General features: G+C 39.8%; 1 protein-coding gene across 1 annotated transcript in view; it reads left to right on the plus strand.

The window, feature by feature from the left end:
• The first annotated feature begins 5,074 nt into the window (after positions 1–5,074).
• The window catches only part of CPPED1 (calcineurin like phosphoesterase domain containing 1), a 38,708-nt gene continuing 23,342 nt past the window's right edge, over positions 5,075–20,440 (plus strand). The window contains exons 1-2 of the mRNA XM_054391274.1: positions 5,075–5,216; positions 9,778–9,996. Of these exons, the coding sequence (XP_054247249.1) occupies positions 5,075–5,216; positions 9,778–9,996 (361 nt within the window). The remainder of the gene's footprint in view (positions 5,217–9,777; positions 9,997–20,440) is intronic.

The following is a 20,440-nucleotide window of genomic DNA, read 5'->3' on the forward strand; positions in this document are numbered from 1 at the left end:
AGATGCCGGAGCCGTCTGCCGGCTCCAGGAAGGCCGTGACAGGGAGCGCCTGTCGGGGCAGCCGGCGGCACTCGGCGTGCAGTTCGGCTGAGCGCGGAGCTGTGGCGTTCCGCTGCCCCGCGCTGTGTCGGCGCGCGCCCGAGGGCCCCTGAGTTTGTTAGTGGAGAGCAGAGGCTCGTTGAAGTGTTGGCCCTCGCTGTCTGGCCCGCCCCCCGTCCGCAGCGCGGGCAGCTCTGGGTCCCGTGAGAATGCCAGCAGTGTCCAACAGCAGATTCGTTTAAAAATGCTTGTCAGTGTTGCTAAACCTGGTCTCCTTGACTTGTGAAACTAATGGTGCCGGCAGCGTGCTATCATACGCTTGTTCCTGTAGTGTTGACCTAACAGGTTACAGGTAGCTCCTTGCTTATGGTACCCAAATGAAGAGTAGGTGTACTATAACGCAGCTAGGTGAAATCCCAATTTCTTCAAGGTTCTTCAGCCTCTCTCAGAGTCGTTGGTGCTTCGACGCTGTGCAAATGACGCTTATTTAACCTTCTTGCCTGAGTGTAAGTCAGCTCCATGGGAGACTAGCTTCTAGACTTACCTCCTTTCAGGTAAATAAGATAGTGAGGCTGCTGCCAAGCCAAAGATGTGAGCCATCTGCTGACTGCTGTTTCTTGTCTTGTGGCTGGGCCGGCTGGGCCCACAGGGCAGCATGTTGATTATGTATGTGTGTATCACCTGTTTGTGAAAGTCTCCCCGGGGGGAGGTTTTATAATGCGCTTAGGTTTTCCAGGTGAGTAACAAGCTCTATGTTGAGAAATGCTTTCCTATTGCCATGCATGGAAGGTATTTTGTTTTCTTTGTTTATAAATTACAAATTGCATTGGTTTGGTGAGGTGGGCAAGGCTATGTAGTCCCATTAACTTTGTGGTATTTTCTTGAGTTTCATTGGAAATATTTGGCTTTGCTTGTTGCCAAATAAAAATCGCCAACTCTGAGCATGTGAAGTATATGTATACAGCATTTTTGGCAGCCTATTAATTGCAGATGGTGTGGTTGGTTTGGAACAGAATGCCTAGCATTTCTTGAAAAGACAGATGGTAGACAAGCCATCTAGTTATGTCAACTGTAAACTAACAAAACTAACAAAAGGAAAGTTCAGCAAGAGTGTAAAAATTCCTGAACAAAATCTTTATCAACGTACTTCTTGAAAGTTTTCTTTAACATGGAAGAAAAGATGCGATTTAGGTATCAGTTTTCCAGTTGTGTTTCTTTCTCCTGAAGTGTCCTTGTTTTTGTATTCTTCATACATTAATTCATACATTTTCTTTACCAACTGGTTGTTTATAATCTTGTTCAGGACTTTGTAGGCTATCATAGTCCATCTGCTGTCTTTGGGTACAATGTGGTTTTTTGTGAATAATTTACTTAGCTCTTTCTTAAGAGACTAAAGTTCAGTTCAGCACAACCTTTTGTAACTAAATGATTGGGGGGGGAAGGGGGGCACAAACTCAACCCAGAATCAAGGGCTGATAAAACTGAGGCAAAGTTTATTGCAGTTTAAGACAAAAATCAGTTGTTTGAATTTTGTTGTTTTCCTCACTCTTTAGGTTTCGCTCCTGTTAAACAGGTAGCTATGGCTTGGCATACAATTTCTTTCTAAAATGTGGGAGTTGCCACTGAGAACTTAATTTCTTTTTTTTCTTGCTACCTTTTCTAGGAAATCATTCTTCCATACCCTATTCTCTAATAGTAATTTCTTCAGTCTGCTTTCACATAATGTGGCAACTATACCTGTAACCTGCTCTAACCTACTCTTGTATGGGATCTGTGTGCATCAGAAGTTCATGGTTAGTGATCTGAATTATCCATGTAATCAAAGCATAGTAGCAAACAGTGCATAAATACCCTATTGGCAAGAGACCTATGTATGTTTTGGCTTTACCTTTTTATTCATTCTCTCGCTTTTCTAACAGTGTGAATTTCTGCTTAGAAGCATACTAGTGAAGAAGCAAGACTTTCAGTAAATGCTGTCTTCACCACTCCTCCCAAAATGTCATGGAGCTCTTTGGTTTGAGGGTTGGGTTTGGGATTTTGTTTGTTTGTTTGTTTTTTGGTTTGGTTTTGTCTTTTGTTCCAAGTATTCCAGTAGCATGCTATGCAAAGAATTCCTGTGAAAGTAGAGAGAAGCCTTTTTTCAATGAACTAAGCCATCAGCTTAACTGGTTCAGAAGTGTTGTCTTTTGAACCTGTCTTTTGCTAGGTTTAGCTGATGGTTCCAAAACTCTTCCGTGGAAGAGGCAGGTAACGTGACGTTCTCTATTCCACATCTGATTTTGCGTTCCTCTGTCATGCATCTCTCACCAATCTTTTGCAAACAAACTTCTACAGTTTATCCAGTTGCTTCTCATGGTTTTTATTTTGCTCTCTATTCCTTTCCTCTGTAAGCTTTTTTCCATTACTGAACATTAGGGTGACCTTTTTTTGTGGCACTTGCTAGACCTGTTGTTGTTGCTATGAAATTGGTGGTGTTTTAATAACGTGCAGTATACTGCACTTTTCTGCATTCAAGCTCATCTGCTTTCTTGCACAGTTACTGCATAATGAAGGCTGGTTCTTCTCAACCAGGCCTCATTCTTGCGCTGCCAAATGGCTTAGTTTTAGCAGATTTCACTTCCCCACTGTTCAGTTGCTGTTACAGATTGTTTTGAATGTGTTGAACAGTGTAGATCACAGTACAGATTCAGGTAGGATCTGTGTGTCTTTGCTGCTTATTTTCTTACCAGTTTTTATGCCTGCAAGGACTTTTAATTTTTCGAGATAATTTGGCTTCCTTGAGAGCCTTTGGTAAGCAACTTTCAAATACCTCTTGGAGATAAGTGGATTTCCATACTCTTTCTGAAGAATCTATAAGTGCAGTAGTTGTTGTCTTTGTTACAGTTTCCACTAACTTGCCTGTACAGATTCCAATTTTGCAGTCTATGGTTACTAGATTGCTGAGGAGGCACTTTTAAATGTAGACGTGTTATTGGCCATCTTCCTGCTCCTCTGTTGCAAAGGCAGTTTTAAGTGTGAGAAGTCTGAGGTAACTCCTCAGGGGTTAGCTGGTTGTTGCATTTGAGTTCTTCAGTGCATGCATAGTTTATTAATTCACATCTGCTTAAATCATCTGCTGATATTTTTATCTGAGATGGATCCGATGCTCTGTCTGTAAGGAAGAATCCTGGCATTACATCTTCACAAGAAACATGGGTACAGAAACTGACATTGTTCTGTTTCACCTTTATCTTTGTGTGCATCTTCCATGTCTGGAACATGTTAGCCTTAGTGAATGTCTAGTAAGCTACCTGCTCCTAACCTCTCTAAAAAGGGCTTTATTAGTTTTCAGATTTATATCCAGTCGTTCTTCACTTTCAGCTTCACTTCTTGGACCTTTTATACACCTTCCAGTATGTAAAAATCTTTCCAGTTTTCTTTATTTGGATGCTATAGCTTTTTGAAAGATGCTGTCCTGCTCTTACTAGGATCCTTGTGGCTGCTGTTTATGATGTTTAGGCAGCCTGGATTCTTTTTGGTCTTTCAGAAGTTCTTAGCAGAAGCTGTGCATATGGTCTGAGCCTCTGAGATAACATGTGTTTGAGTAGTTTCCATGCTGCCTTCAAGGATTTTTGCACTTTTAAAAAGCATCATAATGAGCTATCATTAGCCATCTTTTGACATTAAATGCAACCACAATTGACTTCTAATTTTGTCTTGCTTTCACGTGAGTGTTGGATCTTGGTACATTATAATTACTGTTCTAGAGCTTTTCCATGTTAATATTTTTGAGCACTGATCAGAACTGTTTCCCAGCTAGCATATTCCGTTCCCAATATCGTCTCCAACTCATATGAAATAGGCAAATTTTAGCAACTTTCTGTGACTTCACCTTGTCATTATGCAAGCCACCCCCCTTCACACCTACAGTCTTGGGCTGTAAGGTTTCTGTAATGAGTTTACATGTTAAATTTGGGGGCGGGCATAAAGACATGACAAGTTTAGCATTCTGTAGCCCTCACTCAGTACAAATAAACTGTATCTGAGGGGGCATTTCCTACCTTGATAGTTATCTAAGAAGTTTAAAACTGTATCTTTTAAAAATAGCAGAAGTGCCTAATTTATTTGAGAAACTTTCATTATGTCAGTGTTTCTACTGACATCTCTGTAGATTAGCATCACTGTACTTCATCTCTATAACAATTACTCTTTTCAAGAGTTATATTTTTCTCTCTGAAAAAAAAATGTTTTTATCCATGTTTTGAAGTGTTGGGGTTTTATTTTCACTGAAGCATAAAATTGCACGTTTCATAATGGGTTGGCTTGGTCTTTCAGTAGAACCCTCATCAGTCTTATCTTTGGTAGTCTCTCAGGTACACATGGAAAATGCAGGGGAAAGGAAGTAATTCCATTAGCTTGAAATCTTTGTATGTGGACATACAGAGAGTAATGATGGTGATTTTGAAGCCACAAATGTTTTAATATTAATCAAGGAACTATTAAAGATTTAATGCAAGTCCCTTATTGTTTTCCAAGCTATTCCAGGACTCTCAGGAATGAAAACAAATTTCTTTATAAACTGCAGAAAAATTGCAAGGAAAAAGTTTTTGTCTTTCCTATTGTTTGTAATGTATAAATACTGCCTTCACTTAAAAGATTTCATTTTCCTTCCTGCCTATCGCTTCTTTAGAAAAACAAGATTGTGCTTCTTGTCCAATTTTACTTGGAGAAGGAGTCACAGGCACACTTTGTAGGTAGAGACAGCTCAGGGGCAGGGAAACCTGTACTTATTTCTGCTATTTTGTGATCTTCCAGAGAAGTGAAATTAATTCCCTTGGCAAACAAGACATGAGAATGAGGCCTTTACGTTTATTACTGCCCGTGATACAGTGTCCATGACCATCCTCCTCTGATACACTGGTGTCTGTAGAGGGACTATGGACAGCAGGTTAACTTTTTGTAACTGATTTGTTTCCATGGAATGCCATAACGTATAGAGGAAGAAGAAAACCAATGTACTGTTGAAACACCCCATGTACTTTTAAAAAATCCCCCCATGGAAACACTGGAAATCCCACCAGAATTGTGTGACTGTCAGAGGCCAGCTTGCAGTGGTTTGCATAAGCTTGTGATCCTTGGAGAGGAGGAAAGAGAAGATAAGACATATGCAGAAAAAGGAAAAAGAAGAAGAAGAAATGGCAAGGTATTAGCTATAGTCCTCCAGAAATGGTGAGGCTCAGCTTAAATCCCGCCTAGGTCCTTGAAGTGCTTTCTCATGCATAATCACAGTACATGGCTGAGGTTTTCTCCTGTGAATTCTTAACTGACTACTTTGGCCCTTCACAGAATTAATCCGTAGATAAAATTAGAAACTGGCACCATTTTTCAGCCTATGCTACTAAAAATACATTGTATTGATCCTCTCTCTGTACTTTGACATGCATGGGAGCAGAAAAAGAGTGAGAAGCTGTTGAAACTGAGGTATAACAAGATGTTCTGAAGTTTGACTTCTGTGGCTATCAACTATGCAGCTGTTAAAGAGGTCTAGGAACAAAATAGATTTGGGATAGGAGTTTTGGGTGGCTCAATGTGTAAGAGCAGCTCCACAGACATTATTTGTCCTTCAAAAATGGCCAACTATATGTATATCAATTATATGAGAAATCTGCCTTTTGCCTGGCATTTACATTTTATATTGCTGTGGTAAGTTCAGAGAGTTGCACACAGCCTCTGTGCTCCTAGGGCTGAAGAGTCAATTTGTGGGTGGTCTCAGCTCTGCACAGTTTTTGACATAAAGGAGAGGGCAGAAAAAGTTGTTTATTGAGTCCTAATCTGCTGCTGCTTTACCTACCTAGCTCTTCTAAAGACTTGGAAATTGAAACTCCTAATGAGAAGGATGTTTTTGATGTCACTCCCATAAAAGTACCTGCTTGCTACATTTGAAGGGATGATAGCCACTGTGCCTGCTGTTTCAATGAAACCTGATCGAGTAACATCTAGGACCTGGATCATGACAACACCATCACTGCAAAAACAGCTGTTCCCCCTCCCACCACTTGTGCCCAATGCTGTTTGTTACTAACCCTCTGCCAGACCTTGGCATTTTCCCTAGCATAGCAACAGAATGGTTTGTCTGAGCATTCTTCTTGTGATTCAGTGCAAAGTCAAAAAGAAAATGGCCCAAACAGGTTTTTGTGGTGCCTGACTTTATGCTTAAGCAGATCAGCTTCCTTAGCTACAGTACCTGTTCTGTTTGAGGGTGCTAAAAAAGCAGCTGGGAAGCCAGTGAATTAGGGTACAGAAATTTTCTTATTAATCATCTGAACAGTGTCTATTGGTCAACCATTTAACTGTTAGGTAAAAGACTTCTGGATCTATCATGGTGGAAGATGCTTTTGCATTCTGTTTCTCATTGCTGCCCCCCTGTCTGTTGAAAGAGCACTCATGCAGTCTGTTCTGGAGTTTTAAGCAAAAACGAAGTTGCACTAGTTGTAACACTAAACTTTAGCTGGACTGATGTTATGCCTTGCACAGATAAGGAAAGACTTGCATAAACCCCTCTGCAAACAGACCAATGAGGGCAATTGAGACTTATTTACTGAATGGGTTGAGTTCAGAACAGGCTTAAGCGTTGGTGCAGATGCAAATTTGCACCAGAGGTGTTGTATCAGTACAACTCTTTTCATTGTATTAAGCTCTTATTTGTAGTACTTTAATTGAAACACAACTGTGTATCCACAGATTAATTTGCTCCCATACATTCTTTTTTTTTTTTGGGGGGGGACACAAAGTACATACTAAACTGAAGTCAATAAACACTAATTAAGAAGTAATAAGCTAATGGAATTTGGTTTAACAAGGCAAAGGTAGAAAATATTTATTCAACCTTCCTCTTATTCCTTTTAACTATAGGGTAAGTTATCAAATACTACAAAATAGCCATTAACTGAATTATTTAACTAAGATTAGCTAATTAAACTAACATTTTAAGTAAATGTTATTTATGTAGCCCAGGTTCCTGGATCACGCCTGTTGTCCCTGCTTTGCTTTTTTTCAATTTATACTTTTTTCCTTTTTTTTGTTCTCCTACAGGAGTATATAATATATACCTCTGCATCATTTTCAGTTCCTTTCTCTTTTCACCTCCTATCTCCTTCCTGTTCTCCCCACCCTTCTTCACTTCCACCCCTGCATCTTCTGTTTCTTCTTTCTTCTGCCACTTCTGTCTGTGTACTAAAGTTCTCTTTTCAAATTCATCTTATCAGTGTCTCTCTCTCTGCCTCACATGACCATCACTCACCCACTCAACCTGGTACATCTGTGCACAGTCTTGGAAACATTCATGTACTTAAAACCTAGAGAGCTACTGTACTAGCATGACTATAAGATAGAAAATAAAACAGTCCATGAAGCATATATTAGAATAGCCCCTGGTCTGGCTTGGCAACCCGTTTTGTATCAGCTGTGCCTGCTCCCTGACTGTGCAGTGTCTGCTTGCCAGACCTCTCCCTGTTCAAGCATTATACTTGGAGCTCCTTGTTACCTGGGACCTGTTCCAGTCCTGCTGCCTGTGCCAGTCAGCCTGCCTTACAGCTGCCTGGCCTGCTGCAGGTGCTCCAGCTGCCTTTGGCCACCAGGTACCATCCCTGGGGCTCTGTAAAGGGAAGTACAGCCTTTTGAAACAAAGACTTAGCTGTCTTTTCTGAGTAGTTCCCATAAAAAAAAATAGATTAATGTGTCTCTATTTAACTTAGGCTACTCTAGTCAGTATTGCTTGGTTCAGATTAATCAATACAAAACTAGTAGGTTTTACTCAGTGTTGGTTATCAGTAATGTGTGCCAAGCTGCTGGGAAAGGGATAGATGTTAAAAATCCTGCCATGTTGTTCAAAAATTTGAGCTTTTTTTTTCCCATGTAATGAGTTTGAGGATGGTGCCACTCCTCTAATACAAGCTTCTGTTTCAGTCTTTTTTTTCCAGATTTTTTTTTTATAGGTCATCAAGGATGTCTGATGCAGGCTTCCTTATTTTTTTTCTATAGCTTTCTCTGCACAAACAATGCCTTTGATGCAGCATGTAAGCTGTTTTTTATGGCAGTCATATTTTACCATGCAAAACATAAAATAAAAACCTACATAACTTTGTGTCACTCAGCTGCTTCCATAAAGTTTCTGTTGTCAGCTCATGGATAGATGGAACATTTCAGTTCTCTGAATAAGTTATGTAATTCAAAGAATGAAGTGAATTTCAGAATTAAAAGTTACTAAATGGCTAAAAGTTCCTGTCTAAAAAATGCATGATTATTATTTGGAACAAGGGAGTGCTGGTATGAATTAACAGGCAATGTTAACAGCTTATAAATAATTTTGCTTAGAGATTAAGTGCTGCTTTAACTGAAATATAGAAGCTTGCATTTTTCAAAATGATCTGATGCCATAGCAACAAAGGACAGTTGCAAAGAGTTTTTTGGGAGTTGCTCACATTCCTTCTCTCTCACCCAAACCTATCCATGGTACAAGAGACGAATTCTGACCTGTTTTCTAAATTTCCTTGAAAGAAACTTACCTCCCTTTCAAAATGAGAAGCTCCATTTCTAGATCATCTGGAAGAAAACCAAAAGTCAATCTATGCTACTTGCTTATGTGCTGTTATTAGAAGAGGGACATAATATAGGAGTATACTTATGGATTATATTCTAACTTTAAATAATTTGCTTTATCGTTTTTTATATTCAACTACAGATTGTTGTGGTCAGTGAGGTTTTTAACAGTTAAATGCTGTTTAAAAAACCCCAATAATACTAAATGTGTTAATGCACATCTAGCTGTCAAAACTTAAATACTCAGGTCACAAATGCATGTAGACAGCTGGAGAAACCACAGTGTATTCCTGTTTGTATTTTAATTCCATCTTGAGACGTAAGTCTAGGAAACAGGATACTCAATTTTGTTTTGAACTTGTAACCAAGTGTTGCTTTATTTGCCTGGTATTATTTGCTTGTAGTGCTGTGTATCCCACTTCTTTTGTGGTACTATAGTATCAGAAACAAGTGTACAAGAAAATTGTAGGAGGACGAGTTCTGTTATACTCTCTGCACCGACTCTACCAATGAAGATTTGTTTCTGACCTTTATATCATAGGTCTTAGGAGCTATTGTAGCAGTTCTAAATTAGGGTTTCCACTGTTGCTAATTCCAGTGCTGCTAGATTTTGTGCTTGCTGACCTTGGTCCTGTTGAGTGGCTTCAGTTCCAACTCCAAAGAATGGCCTACATCCAGCTTCTCTCTAAAAGTATAAGAACAAAAAGCATTTAACTCCTTAAATTATTAAGGACAAGCCTACTGGAACTATAAAAAGTGAAATGTGTTGTGTATGTTATAACTTGTTAATTAAAGAAACAATATTGGAGTCTTAAAGGAATCAACATTATGCACTTGTGCTGTATTGTGGTCGTCTAATTTCCAGTACAATTTGCTGAGGTCTTCACTTTTCCCCTAATCAGTTTGCAATTACCATGTGGTGTAATTAGATTGATATACTTTCATTTATTGCAGCAACCCATTAGAGGAAAATGTTGTACTTTGGCCTTTGTCCTATATGAATGACTGCAGAATTCTGTACTTCCCTTGAAGTGGCCTGAACTTACTTAGGTGAAGAGCAATCAATTTAATGATGCATGGAAACTTGCATTCTCTTTGTAAGATTCTCTAGTGCTTAATGTTATTTTTCGGGGGGGGGGGGGTGTGTCTTTTTCTTCTTAGATGATGAGTACAAATGGAAGGGTCCCTTCTACTTCATCCAAGGAGCAGATCCTCAGTTTGGACTGATGAAAGCTTGGGCAACTGGAGACACTGAAAATGGAGATGATGAATGGGAGGAAGAAATCAAATTAGCAGAGCAAGCAGTGCAGGCCGTTAACAAATTAAACCCAAAACCCAAGTTCTTTGTGCTGTGTGGAGACCTTATCCATGGAATGCCAGGTAAGGCAATTAAAACTACAGAATGGGGATTGCAACTCCATTTTCTTTATATTTCAGAGTGGCTGTAAGGCTAATTTAATTTCTTTTACTTCACAATATTATTTTATAGGATTTGGTATGCTACTGTGTTGTGTTCATAGATGATTCTTGAGACATTATTCTAATTTCTTCATCTGACTTCCTGTATAATTCATTTTAGGGCTGTACTTTTGTTAGTTGCTTTTTTCACTGGGCCTGAGGAAATTTTCTTTGAAAAGAAGTCCCAGGAATGCATGTTGTAATTGGTTCTCCTTAAAAAAAAAAATGCTCTGAGAAGACAAACGCAGGCTCAGGCATTGGGGGAAAACAATACCAAGAAAAGGACAAAAAATAGCTACAGCATTTTGAGTGCCTAAAGTGGATGAAGCTCAGAGAATTCCCTGGCCGTCAAATGGTTCATAAATCCAACTGCTTCAATACCTAAAGTCTTAAAAATATGAAGGTGGGCAATACAAAGTTTCAGTGCTCTGCCCTGTTGGGGTGTGAGTTGGAAATCAGTGCGTTCCTGTATATAGCCAGAGGAGGAAGAACAGACTGTCTAGAAAGGGTGGGTTACAAAGTTTGGCAGTTACAATTTTAAAATATAGTAGTAATATTTTCTGTTTTAAGAAGACAAATGCCTTTCATGGAAGTGAAAAAAAGAGTGATGTTAAGAGGTGGTCTGGAAAGCAGATCAAAGCAGTGTCTTATATTTCTTAGTCTCGATAAGAAGAGCTGCACACTACCTTCACTACATAGCTGATGGCACAACAATCCACCAAGTGAGCTTGCAAACCATGCAGGTTTGTACTCCACTTGCATCTGAGATTGTACTTCCTGGCTCTTGTTTGCACAGCAAGGTGTTGAGCATGTTAGAGATCTTTCACTAATTCCTTCAGTGTCCCACAAAGTGGATTTTAAAACTCGAGTTGTCAAATTGAGAAGTCAAATTGATTAACATTATTCATAGGCTACAGACTTCCTTTTGACCAGAACACAATTTTAGTGCTAGAGCAGGAAGTATAAAAGCCAGCAGATAGAAGCTTGATGAAATCTACTGTGTAACATCTCAGTCTACCATTAAGCAGTTGTTTTACAGGTTTATGTTCTTCCATTAATGTCAAAGTACAGGTTTAACCTAAAATCATAAAATAATCTCTTCCTAAGAATCATCTGGTCTTCTGTAGCAGAGTTTTAGTAAGCATTTCAATTAGGACTTTTCATTTGTGTGTTTTGTCTTCAGTATCCCTTGTTAAGAGGAGGAAGAAATCAGGGAAAATCATACGTGTGCTGCATCCTATTGAAAAGGATCTTTCACGTATTTAAATAATCTTTAAATTAATGAAGCATAGTTAATTTAATTTTACCTGGATATTTTTCAAAGCCTCTGACACAACACATAGTTCTGACTAGTTTTGTCTATGCTGACTTCAAACAATGTTGTTCTAAGGCTTTTCTCTTGATAAAGTGCCAGGTACAGAGAGCCAGCAGTCTTCTGACTTCCCCTGGGTACTGTATGGCTAGGTACAATAAATAACTCTTTCTTGTGGCAGGTTTTGTGATTTTTTTTTTTTCATTTATTTTTTCCAAATAATGGATCTCTGTAGTCATTATTGTCCCTTTCATCAGTGTATGCCTCAGACTTTGGTAATACTTTAAATGCAAACTCGTCAGTTTTGCAGAACATTATGATCTATTCATTTTACTAACATGTAAGAGAAGCTGAATGGATCATTTCTTTGTGTGGTGTATATGCTGTGCATTATATAAACACATGAAGCTGCCAAATGCAATTTCCAAGAAACTGCCAGAAAGAACAGTTTATTACTCAGTGATCTTAAGGGTCTCTACTAGCCTAAATGATCGTGTGAATACCTCACTAGAGCCACCATATTTTAATTAGTCTAATAATTTTTTGTTGTTTGGCATGATGGCAGCATGGCATTGAACATCAGCAGCAGATTCAACTCAACCCATGATGATTGGCCAGTGTCTATCAGTTCTTTGGATTAGACTTTATAATCAAGACCTGTCAATAAAAATGGGGGAAGAGGAACCTGCAGATTTTCCTCTCTTAGTATGTTCTATCATGGAGTACTAACTGACAAGTTTATGATGACTGTTTTAAAGAACGTACTGAAGCAGTACTGGTTGAAGCCTTTTGCAAAAGAACTCCAAGAAATCTCAGCATTCCAGCAGCTAGAGGTGATGAGCAGAATCCTGATCAGCTGGGAAGCAATCAGGCACAGCACTTGGAATCTATTACAGATGTCATTAGAGAACGAAGTAATCAGTGCCAGTATCTTGGTATTTAGCTGCTGATTAAAAGTAGTTTGTACTCTGAATATTATTTTCAGAAGGTTTTTTTTGATTACATAATCAAGAATAGAGTATCTATTCCTGGTGGCACTAATATTGTGGTACATAATCATGAATTTAAGCAATACTTTATAGTGCAACTATGTTACTGAAAATAGTTTCTCTAAACTCAATACTTACACCTAGATATCACTGTGATAATGAAAGAAGACAATGGTGTGCATTCAGGTCGTCTACCATAACTTGGTATGGCAAAAATGGTAGTCTGCAAAATGCAGAATACTCTTGATTGGATAATGTGTTTGTTTCACTGCATTTCTCTAAAACTCGGGACATTTATTTCTAAAAAGGTTTCTTTTCACATCGAGTTGGAACCTTCTGCTTTGTTACATGAAAACTTCCCACGTTGTTCCATTAACCAATACCCTTTGATCCCAACAATCCAGCCAGCTTTTCACCTATTTAATTCTCCACTCATCCAGACTGTAATGAATTTACTCCAGAATATTTTGATGATTACAGAGAGGTGCTTCACTGTGCCATCAGCCAGATCTTTCAGTATTCTTAGGTGCATCTCTTCAGGGCCCATGGATTTCCTTGGGCTGAAATTTTTTCAGGAGATACTTGGCTGAATCCTGTTTCACTACCAGTATTTCCTCTGCTCCTGTAGGAGGAAATGTCAGGGAAAACAGGAAAAAGAAGCACTGAGTACCTGTCACTCATCACTGCCTCTCTCAGCAGTGGGCCTGTATTTTCTTCCTTATTTTATTTAGTAATAGTAGAAGCTTTTGCTGGCTATCATGCCTCTTCTTAGTTTTAGCCCTCAGTGAGCTTTGGTTTTTCCTTTACCAGCCCTGCATGTCCAGGTACTTTTTCAGTATTCTGTCTTTCAAGTCTGTCTTTCCTTCTATCTCCTTTGTATGACTTTTTTTCATCAGCACTCAGCATTTAGCCAAGTCATCCTACTGATAGTGTACTACCTTTTTCTCCTGTCACCCCCTTCCCTCCCACCCCTTTTCCTCAGAATCAGGAAGTACCATTCTTCTGTTAGAAGGAGCTTTCTTAGAGGACACATCAGCTCCCTCAAACTGCTTTTCCTTCAGATCTGCCTCCCCCACAAGCCTATATACCAGTTCCCTGAATAAGCCAGTCTGCTGTCTTGATGTCCCATATCTGTTATCTGCCTTCGTTACTCCCCTCAGGATCTTGAACTCCATTTTGGTTGCTGCCACAGCCAAAGCTGCCAGAGATTGATACATCCCCTGGCACTTCTGTAGTTGTGAGTAGCAGCACTAGGAGGAAGGGGCCCTGGCTGGCCCACTGTTGTCTAGAGATTGTCCCAACCTCCCTGCTGGATTGTTGTCAGGAGGTGTCGGGGGGGTTAGTCTTCTAGGAGAGCCAGGGTCTGTGATCTGTAGACATTTTCAAGTTGCTGCTTTGCCCTTGTTGAGTGGTCTGAGCAAACCCCTACTCTTAGTGGCTGACCTCTCCTGTAATCCAGACTCAAAAGCTCCACAAACCTGGTGTCTAGTCCATAAAAGAGCTCCCTCCACACGTAGGGCAAACTGCCCTGCTTTCTTTCTTGCTTGTCTTTCCCATTTCAGTTTAGCATGAAGTACTCTATTTCCTCCTTCATCCTATACCTGGAGCGTAGTTTGGTGTTCAGGAAGCAGCTTCTGCATTTCACCACCATTTGTTACAACAGCATAGAATTCAGATGTTTGCAGCCATGGTTACCCTGCTGAGACGGGGTGAAACATGGAGAAATACTGACTTGTGAAGCTGAGAATCTAGCAGCTATTTTTATGTGGATGAATTCCTTCAGAGGAAATTAACTGCTTTTTTTTTAATGATGCTACTGCTGTCAGTAACTTGATAGGCATGAGCTCTAGCCAGCAAAGTCCTTTGTGATGTAGCTTTAGACCAAGTGTTTAATTATTTTTCATTAATTGTCCTGCTTACATGGGTGTAAGAACAAGACAGCAAGTCTCCTGCAAACTTTACTTAGCTCTAACTGCAATAAAATGTAGCTGTTTAGAGCCTAAATGAAATGAGACTGTCTAGTAATGTGTATAATTAAAAAAAAAACAAACCTGACAGAACTTGATTAAGTTTGATCTTTTGGCAATGTGATAACAGATCAGTGAGCAAGTAATGTTTATTATGGCTGGTTTAGATTCATTTGTGTGTGTATGTTAATTAGAACACATCAAAATCACTAGAATTGAGTATTGCAGCGCTCAAAGTGCACTGTGATACTTGTACTAATTCCTTTACTTAAGTGAAGGCATAATCTCTAAAATACACATTTCCTGCCCAGGTGCTATGTAATCTGACATCAGCTTTTTCAGTCAATTAACTCCAAATCCAAATCAATTTTTCTTCTGCCTTTGTTTTATACTATATAATTGTTTAATTAGAGGCTTCAAACTGTTATTTATAACATGTTTCTGAAACACTTCGTTCTGGTGAAGGAACCTTTAGCTCTGCTAAACTGAGTGCAAACAGCACCTGACAGGTCAGAGGTATGGATGTTGTGCTCTACTTCAAAATTCCTTTGTTTTCCTGAGAGGCAGAGGGTAGGAGGATGCCCACATCCCATGCATCTGTTATTTCAAAGGACTGATCTGAAGGATCCACCTTCTTTTTGTACCTATTTGCAATGAACAAATCAATCTAGACAGCTGTGTAAGTGATAGTAGGTGATTGTGTCATTGTATTTCAAATAAACTGAATTCCAATGCAAGAATTCTTTTGTCTGCTCTTCTGACATGCTTAGTGAATTAATAATGGTGGTACTTCTTTTAATATACCTGCCCATTCTTTCATTTCTCTCATTAGCTTCAGAACCAGTTGTCCATCTTGTTTGATCACAAGATAAGCACTTGTGCCTCTTCATGCTTTCTTTACTCATTCCAAGGGTCTGGTGTTGTAGGACTTATTTTGAATAGATTTTAATTCACTTTATAGCTATTAAATACCTCATTTAAGTAGTCTTACTCATTTCAGACACTTCTAATTTTTTTTCTTAACTTAACTTTCTCTCCTCCCTTGAGTTATTGTGCTGCATTCCTCCTCCTCAAAGAGACTGTGGGAAAGGAGAGAAGCTGCAAGGAGTTAATTTCCTGTTTGCAAGAGTTGGAGCTGCTTTGTGCCATTTTGAAGCTCACCAGTGGCCCTGAAGTTGGTACACCTGGTTCCAGGGGTTTGTCCTACAGAAAAGAACAAACTGATATGCACAGTTCTGACAGGGGCTTTTCCTTCTTTTCCAAAATATTTGTGGCCTTTCCTCAGTATTATTTCAAGTGTTGTAGTAGAGGAGTCCGTGAGAAAGAACAGTAGCTTTTAGAACGTGTATAATTACAGACAGACCTATGGAGCTGGACAAGGTTAGGCTGCAGCTAAAGGCAGTTGTTAGTCTGAATTGCAAATGAGCTACATATTTTTTTCCTTATCTGTCTGTAAAATTTAAGAGTGCCAAAAAGAATAGCAGTGTTAGCAACAACTGCTGTTTAATCCAACAGAGATCCATATGCTGAGGCAACATAGAAGATACATAGTCATATTTGTAGTATAACTTTAGGAACTCAGCAGCAGGGAACAACAGTCTGCTGGTCTTGATGTAGAAAGCAAATTGTGCTGTGCACTGAATGCAGAGAGATGGTTCCTCGATGTGCAGCCTTCCCTAGTCTGCTTGTTAATTGCATTATAGCTGGTTACAGGTGTACGTTGGCCAGTATCTGTTCAACCCATGACAGCCCCCTAATGCTTTGGGAATGCCATTTCAGACTCTCCTGTTGCCAAAGACCTCACAAATATTTAAAGAGGACAGTAATTATCCTGGGAAATTAGACAGTGGTCACATCTAGGTGTGACTGCTGTTGCTGCCCAGAAGCATAGTCAGAGAAGTATTGCTGTTGCTACCTACAGCCTACCAGCCCTACACTAACGTGCTTTTGGCAGACTTTGCAACGTTGCAGCCCTGGCCTACTGGGCTTCTTACCAGCTTGTAGAGGAACTTGCTATGTGAGCTGGAGCTTGGGGCCAGGTACATGTTACTGTGAATGTGACAGGAGAGGCCTTGACAGTAGAGAGAGAAGCTGAAAACAGGGGTCTCCAAAGGATCAGCAGCACATTGATGGTCTGTTACTGATCATTGAGGCAGTGCACCTCTGAAAGCTAGAAAAAGGCTGCTTTAAACATAGCAGCATATTGGGCCCCTGCCTGCCTGGCTGGGATGTATGATCGTCCTGCCCACTGCTTTCAGGGCTTCCAGCTCTTCTGAGACCATCTTGTCTGCCAGCCACATGCAGTCCTCTGTGTGTGTATGCATCTCTGGTGCACGTTTCTTCCCCCACAAGTTCTGCATATTTTGCCAACACTGTAGCTCCTCCATAAAGCCTCAGTAAAGCATATCATCTCAGTTCAACTAATTATGATTTTGGGCAACACTGTGCTTTATGAGAAAAGCAAAACTGCTGGCTACATGTCTCCTCAAAATTACGTACCCTATCCTGCTTTCCATGCAAACAGTGTTTTTTTTCATGTAATAATCCAGGCAGTGACATGCACCAAGATTTTCAAAAGCAGGTGCCAAATACTGGGATTCTGAGTTCATATTTAGGCAGCAATTAAGGGACTCGATTTCAAATCAGCACTTCTCTGACTTCTGCTTGGCAATTTGATGATCAGCATGCAAGATAAGCTGGGCATACTGCCTTTGGTACAGGCAGTACTTCTTAGAAGCTCTGACACATATGCTGTAGAGATTGAAGTTATATACCTTTGGAATAGACAACTTCAGAGATGATGGTTCTGGTGTCCAGACAGCAGTATGGCTTCATTTCTGTTTATATATAATCACTGTAACGTTTGAAGGCATCCCCTCTCCTGAGAGAACTACTAAATGGATTACCTTGAGCTTTTTTCCCATGCCCAAATTTGATGTGCAACTGCCACGGTCCTGAATATTTCTGTCTCTTGTCTCTGTCAAATACTGAGTGCATTAATCTGACTTCTTCTAAAAGTGATACTAAAGGTTATGCAAAAGATACTAAATCTTAAAGCATTGGCTGCAGCATGACATTGCAAATTTCAAAACTTTTAATTTGTTCAGTTTTCTAAATTGGGGGAAAGAATATAGCAAATGTTAATAGTTCAAAGCATTCTTGTTTGAAGGCCATTGTGAATGTTCTACCTTCTCTTACCTAAGAAAACAGTCTTGGGCTTCACCAGGGAAGGCCAGTGAAAACTTGTTTTCAGTAAGCACTGAAGTCGGTAACCCCCAGACGTCCTGCTACTTGTCTTTTGGTTTTGAATCCATAGCAAAGGAACACTGAGATAACACTGAGAACACTGAGTTTCACACCCATAAGAACCATAGAGTCCAGTCCTACAGGGACTTGGATAGCCCAGGAGTTGGACTGGAAAGTGTAATCTATGTGATTTGATTCCTGTAAGCCTGCAACCCCTTTATAAACAGTTCTGTCTGTTCTGCCCCTTCTCTCCCCGGGCATGGCAGGGGCTCCTGTCTCTGGTTTGCAGGGGAGCAGGGCTTTGGGCTGGCAAGCACCGTGCGGCCCGGGGTGGGGAGGCCCTTTGGCCTGCTGCGTTTAGTGAAGGGGAGCAGCTGTCAGCCTCTGGGGGGCATGGAGGCCTGGTGTTTTGGCCTGGTGTTTTGGCCTGGTGAGGCTTCGGTAAAGCCCAGCTTGGAGAGGACTGGGCCAAGGCTGAGTATGAGTGCTGTATTTTTTTCTAGGTTTTTGTACTGTTATATATAGTTATGAATAGTACTTCCATTTAAATTTCCAATTCTTCCCAATCCTGTGTGGAGTGGTTTTCTTTTACTCCTTTGGGGAGGAGTAAAGGAGTTTGTCTGCTTAGGCCCAAGACAACAACTCTTCTATTTGATGAACTCCACAGTCCTTTCCATGTGTCTGTTCTGCCCTCTTAGCAAATATTTCATAGGTATTTCTATGCACACTTGTGCACTTGCTATTGTTTTGCAGTCGATATGGCCTGATGGCCTTTCTAGGAGGCAGGCTGCTGTACTTCATTACATCAGATAAGAAATAGCTTGTTCACATTTCAATAACTTGAGTTGTTGGAGGTTTGCTTCTGGTGGGTTTTGAACACAAGATGTGATACAAATGTAATGCTGAAATCTGCATGCAGATGCACAAGCTGCCATTTCTCTGTAATTTATTCAGCTTGCAAATGTAGAAATGTCAGGTCTCATTCAAGTTCTTAATGTTATATACAGCCAATTACTAAGACATTCTACAAAGGAAGAAAAAATGCTTAATATCTTTCCCCAAAAAAACAATTTTACCACAGAAAATCTGGCTGTAAAGTGCTTATTTATTGCTTTTAAACCACCATTAAATAACCCATTTTGCAAAAACAAAGGAACATTAGTTTAAAAAAATATATTGCCAGATAAAATTAAGCTTTTTCTGTTAGTCCTTAAGGGAAGTGTGTATAGAGGGAGATATTTTGTAAAGCTTTAATTTTAACTAAAAATATTGCAGTTCTTAAAAAACTTCCCTTACTCATCTGTAAGGCAAGAGTGTGAGTGTTTGATTTGTCCTTCTAACAATCATATGAGCAGGTTAGAAAATGGTGTCTTAAAATATGGTTCCAGCTTTAAAAGTGCTTGTCAGTATGTTACCTTTTCTAGGTTTGCTCTCTTTTGCCATTTGAACTGGCTGCTTGGTTTGCTAACAAAAGCAAGTTTGTGTAGTGTTTTTCAAGTCTCATCAGCCTGGCATATCTGGGGAGGAGGCAGCTGTGTTCTACTCTCACATGCAGTTTCAGGAGAATTGTCAGTTAAATCCCTATTCCTGAATCACAGAATGGTAGGTGTTGGAAAGGGCACCTGGACATAACCTGGTCCAACTGCCCTGCTGAAGCAGGTTCACCTAGAACAGGTTGCACAGGAATGTGCTCAGGTGGGTTTTAAAAGTCTCCACAACATCTCTAAGCAGCCTGTTCAAGGGCTCTGTCACCCTCAAAAGAAAAACATCTTTACTTGCATATAGATGGAATTTCCTATGTTCTACTTTGGCCCCATCCTCTTGCCCCCTGCCCTTTAGATAATGATACCTCTCATCTCCAGGTAAATAGCCCTGGGTCTCTCAGCCTTTCCTTGTAAGAGAGATGCTCCAGTCCCATAATCATGTTTTTACCCTCCAGTGGACTCTCTAGTAGTTCCCTCTCTCTTGAACTGGGGAACCCAGAACACAACACAATAATCCAACTATGGTCTCACTAGGGCACACTAAAAAGAGAGGAGAACCTGCTGGCCACACTCTTCTTAAGGCAGCCCAGGATACCATTGGCCTTCTTGGCTTTGAAATGTTTATACTGAATCAGGCTATAGGTAAACATTCATTGAATACAAGCTGATGTTTTAGTAAAGTGTCACTGACTAATCAATGTTTGTTCTGTGCTATCACCTGAAATAACATGAGCAGTGTTTGAGTTTTACCTCGTTTCCTAACAATAAGGTAGCTTAATCTAAAGAAACTTTCTGCATCCATTTGTTTTGCTGTTGTAAACTGTCAAAACCTTTGATATGTTCAGTAGGATGGAGCCCAGACCAGCAAGGTTCTTGGCTATTTTCTTCTCCAAACTCATACACTAATGTTAATTAATGAATTCTAAGAATGTAGGTAAGCAGCATATTATTTGTCAAATATTTAATAATGTGCATTTCAAGATATGTCACTATGGCTGCATAAATAAACATTTTATAGTAATTATCTGATTCTAGTAAAACCTAATGGAGCATTCAAAGACTCCAAACTACTCTGTGTGAAATTTAATTTGCTCTAATCAGCCCGAGAGTAGGGCAGCATGAGAGATTCTCCATGTGTGTTTGATAATATATTACACTGTCACATGGCAAAGAAACCATTGGGCTGTCAGAAGCAAGTATTTTATCTTTAGCAAGTATGTATTGTATAATCTCTAGTCCAGTCCACAGCCAAACTGAGGAATCTCTATATGAAAATCTTTGAGATGTAATTAATTATATGATTATCTCAAATCTTATACTTTTATCATACAAGTCTCAGTACTAGATTCAGTACTAGTACTGAAAATC

This window comes from Indicator indicator, chromosome 22, assembly GCF_027791375.1.
Source record: "Indicator indicator isolate 239-I01 chromosome 22, UM_Iind_1.1, whole genome shotgun sequence".
Taxonomy (NCBI): Eukaryota; Metazoa; Chordata; class Aves; order Piciformes; family Indicatoridae; genus Indicator; species Indicator indicator.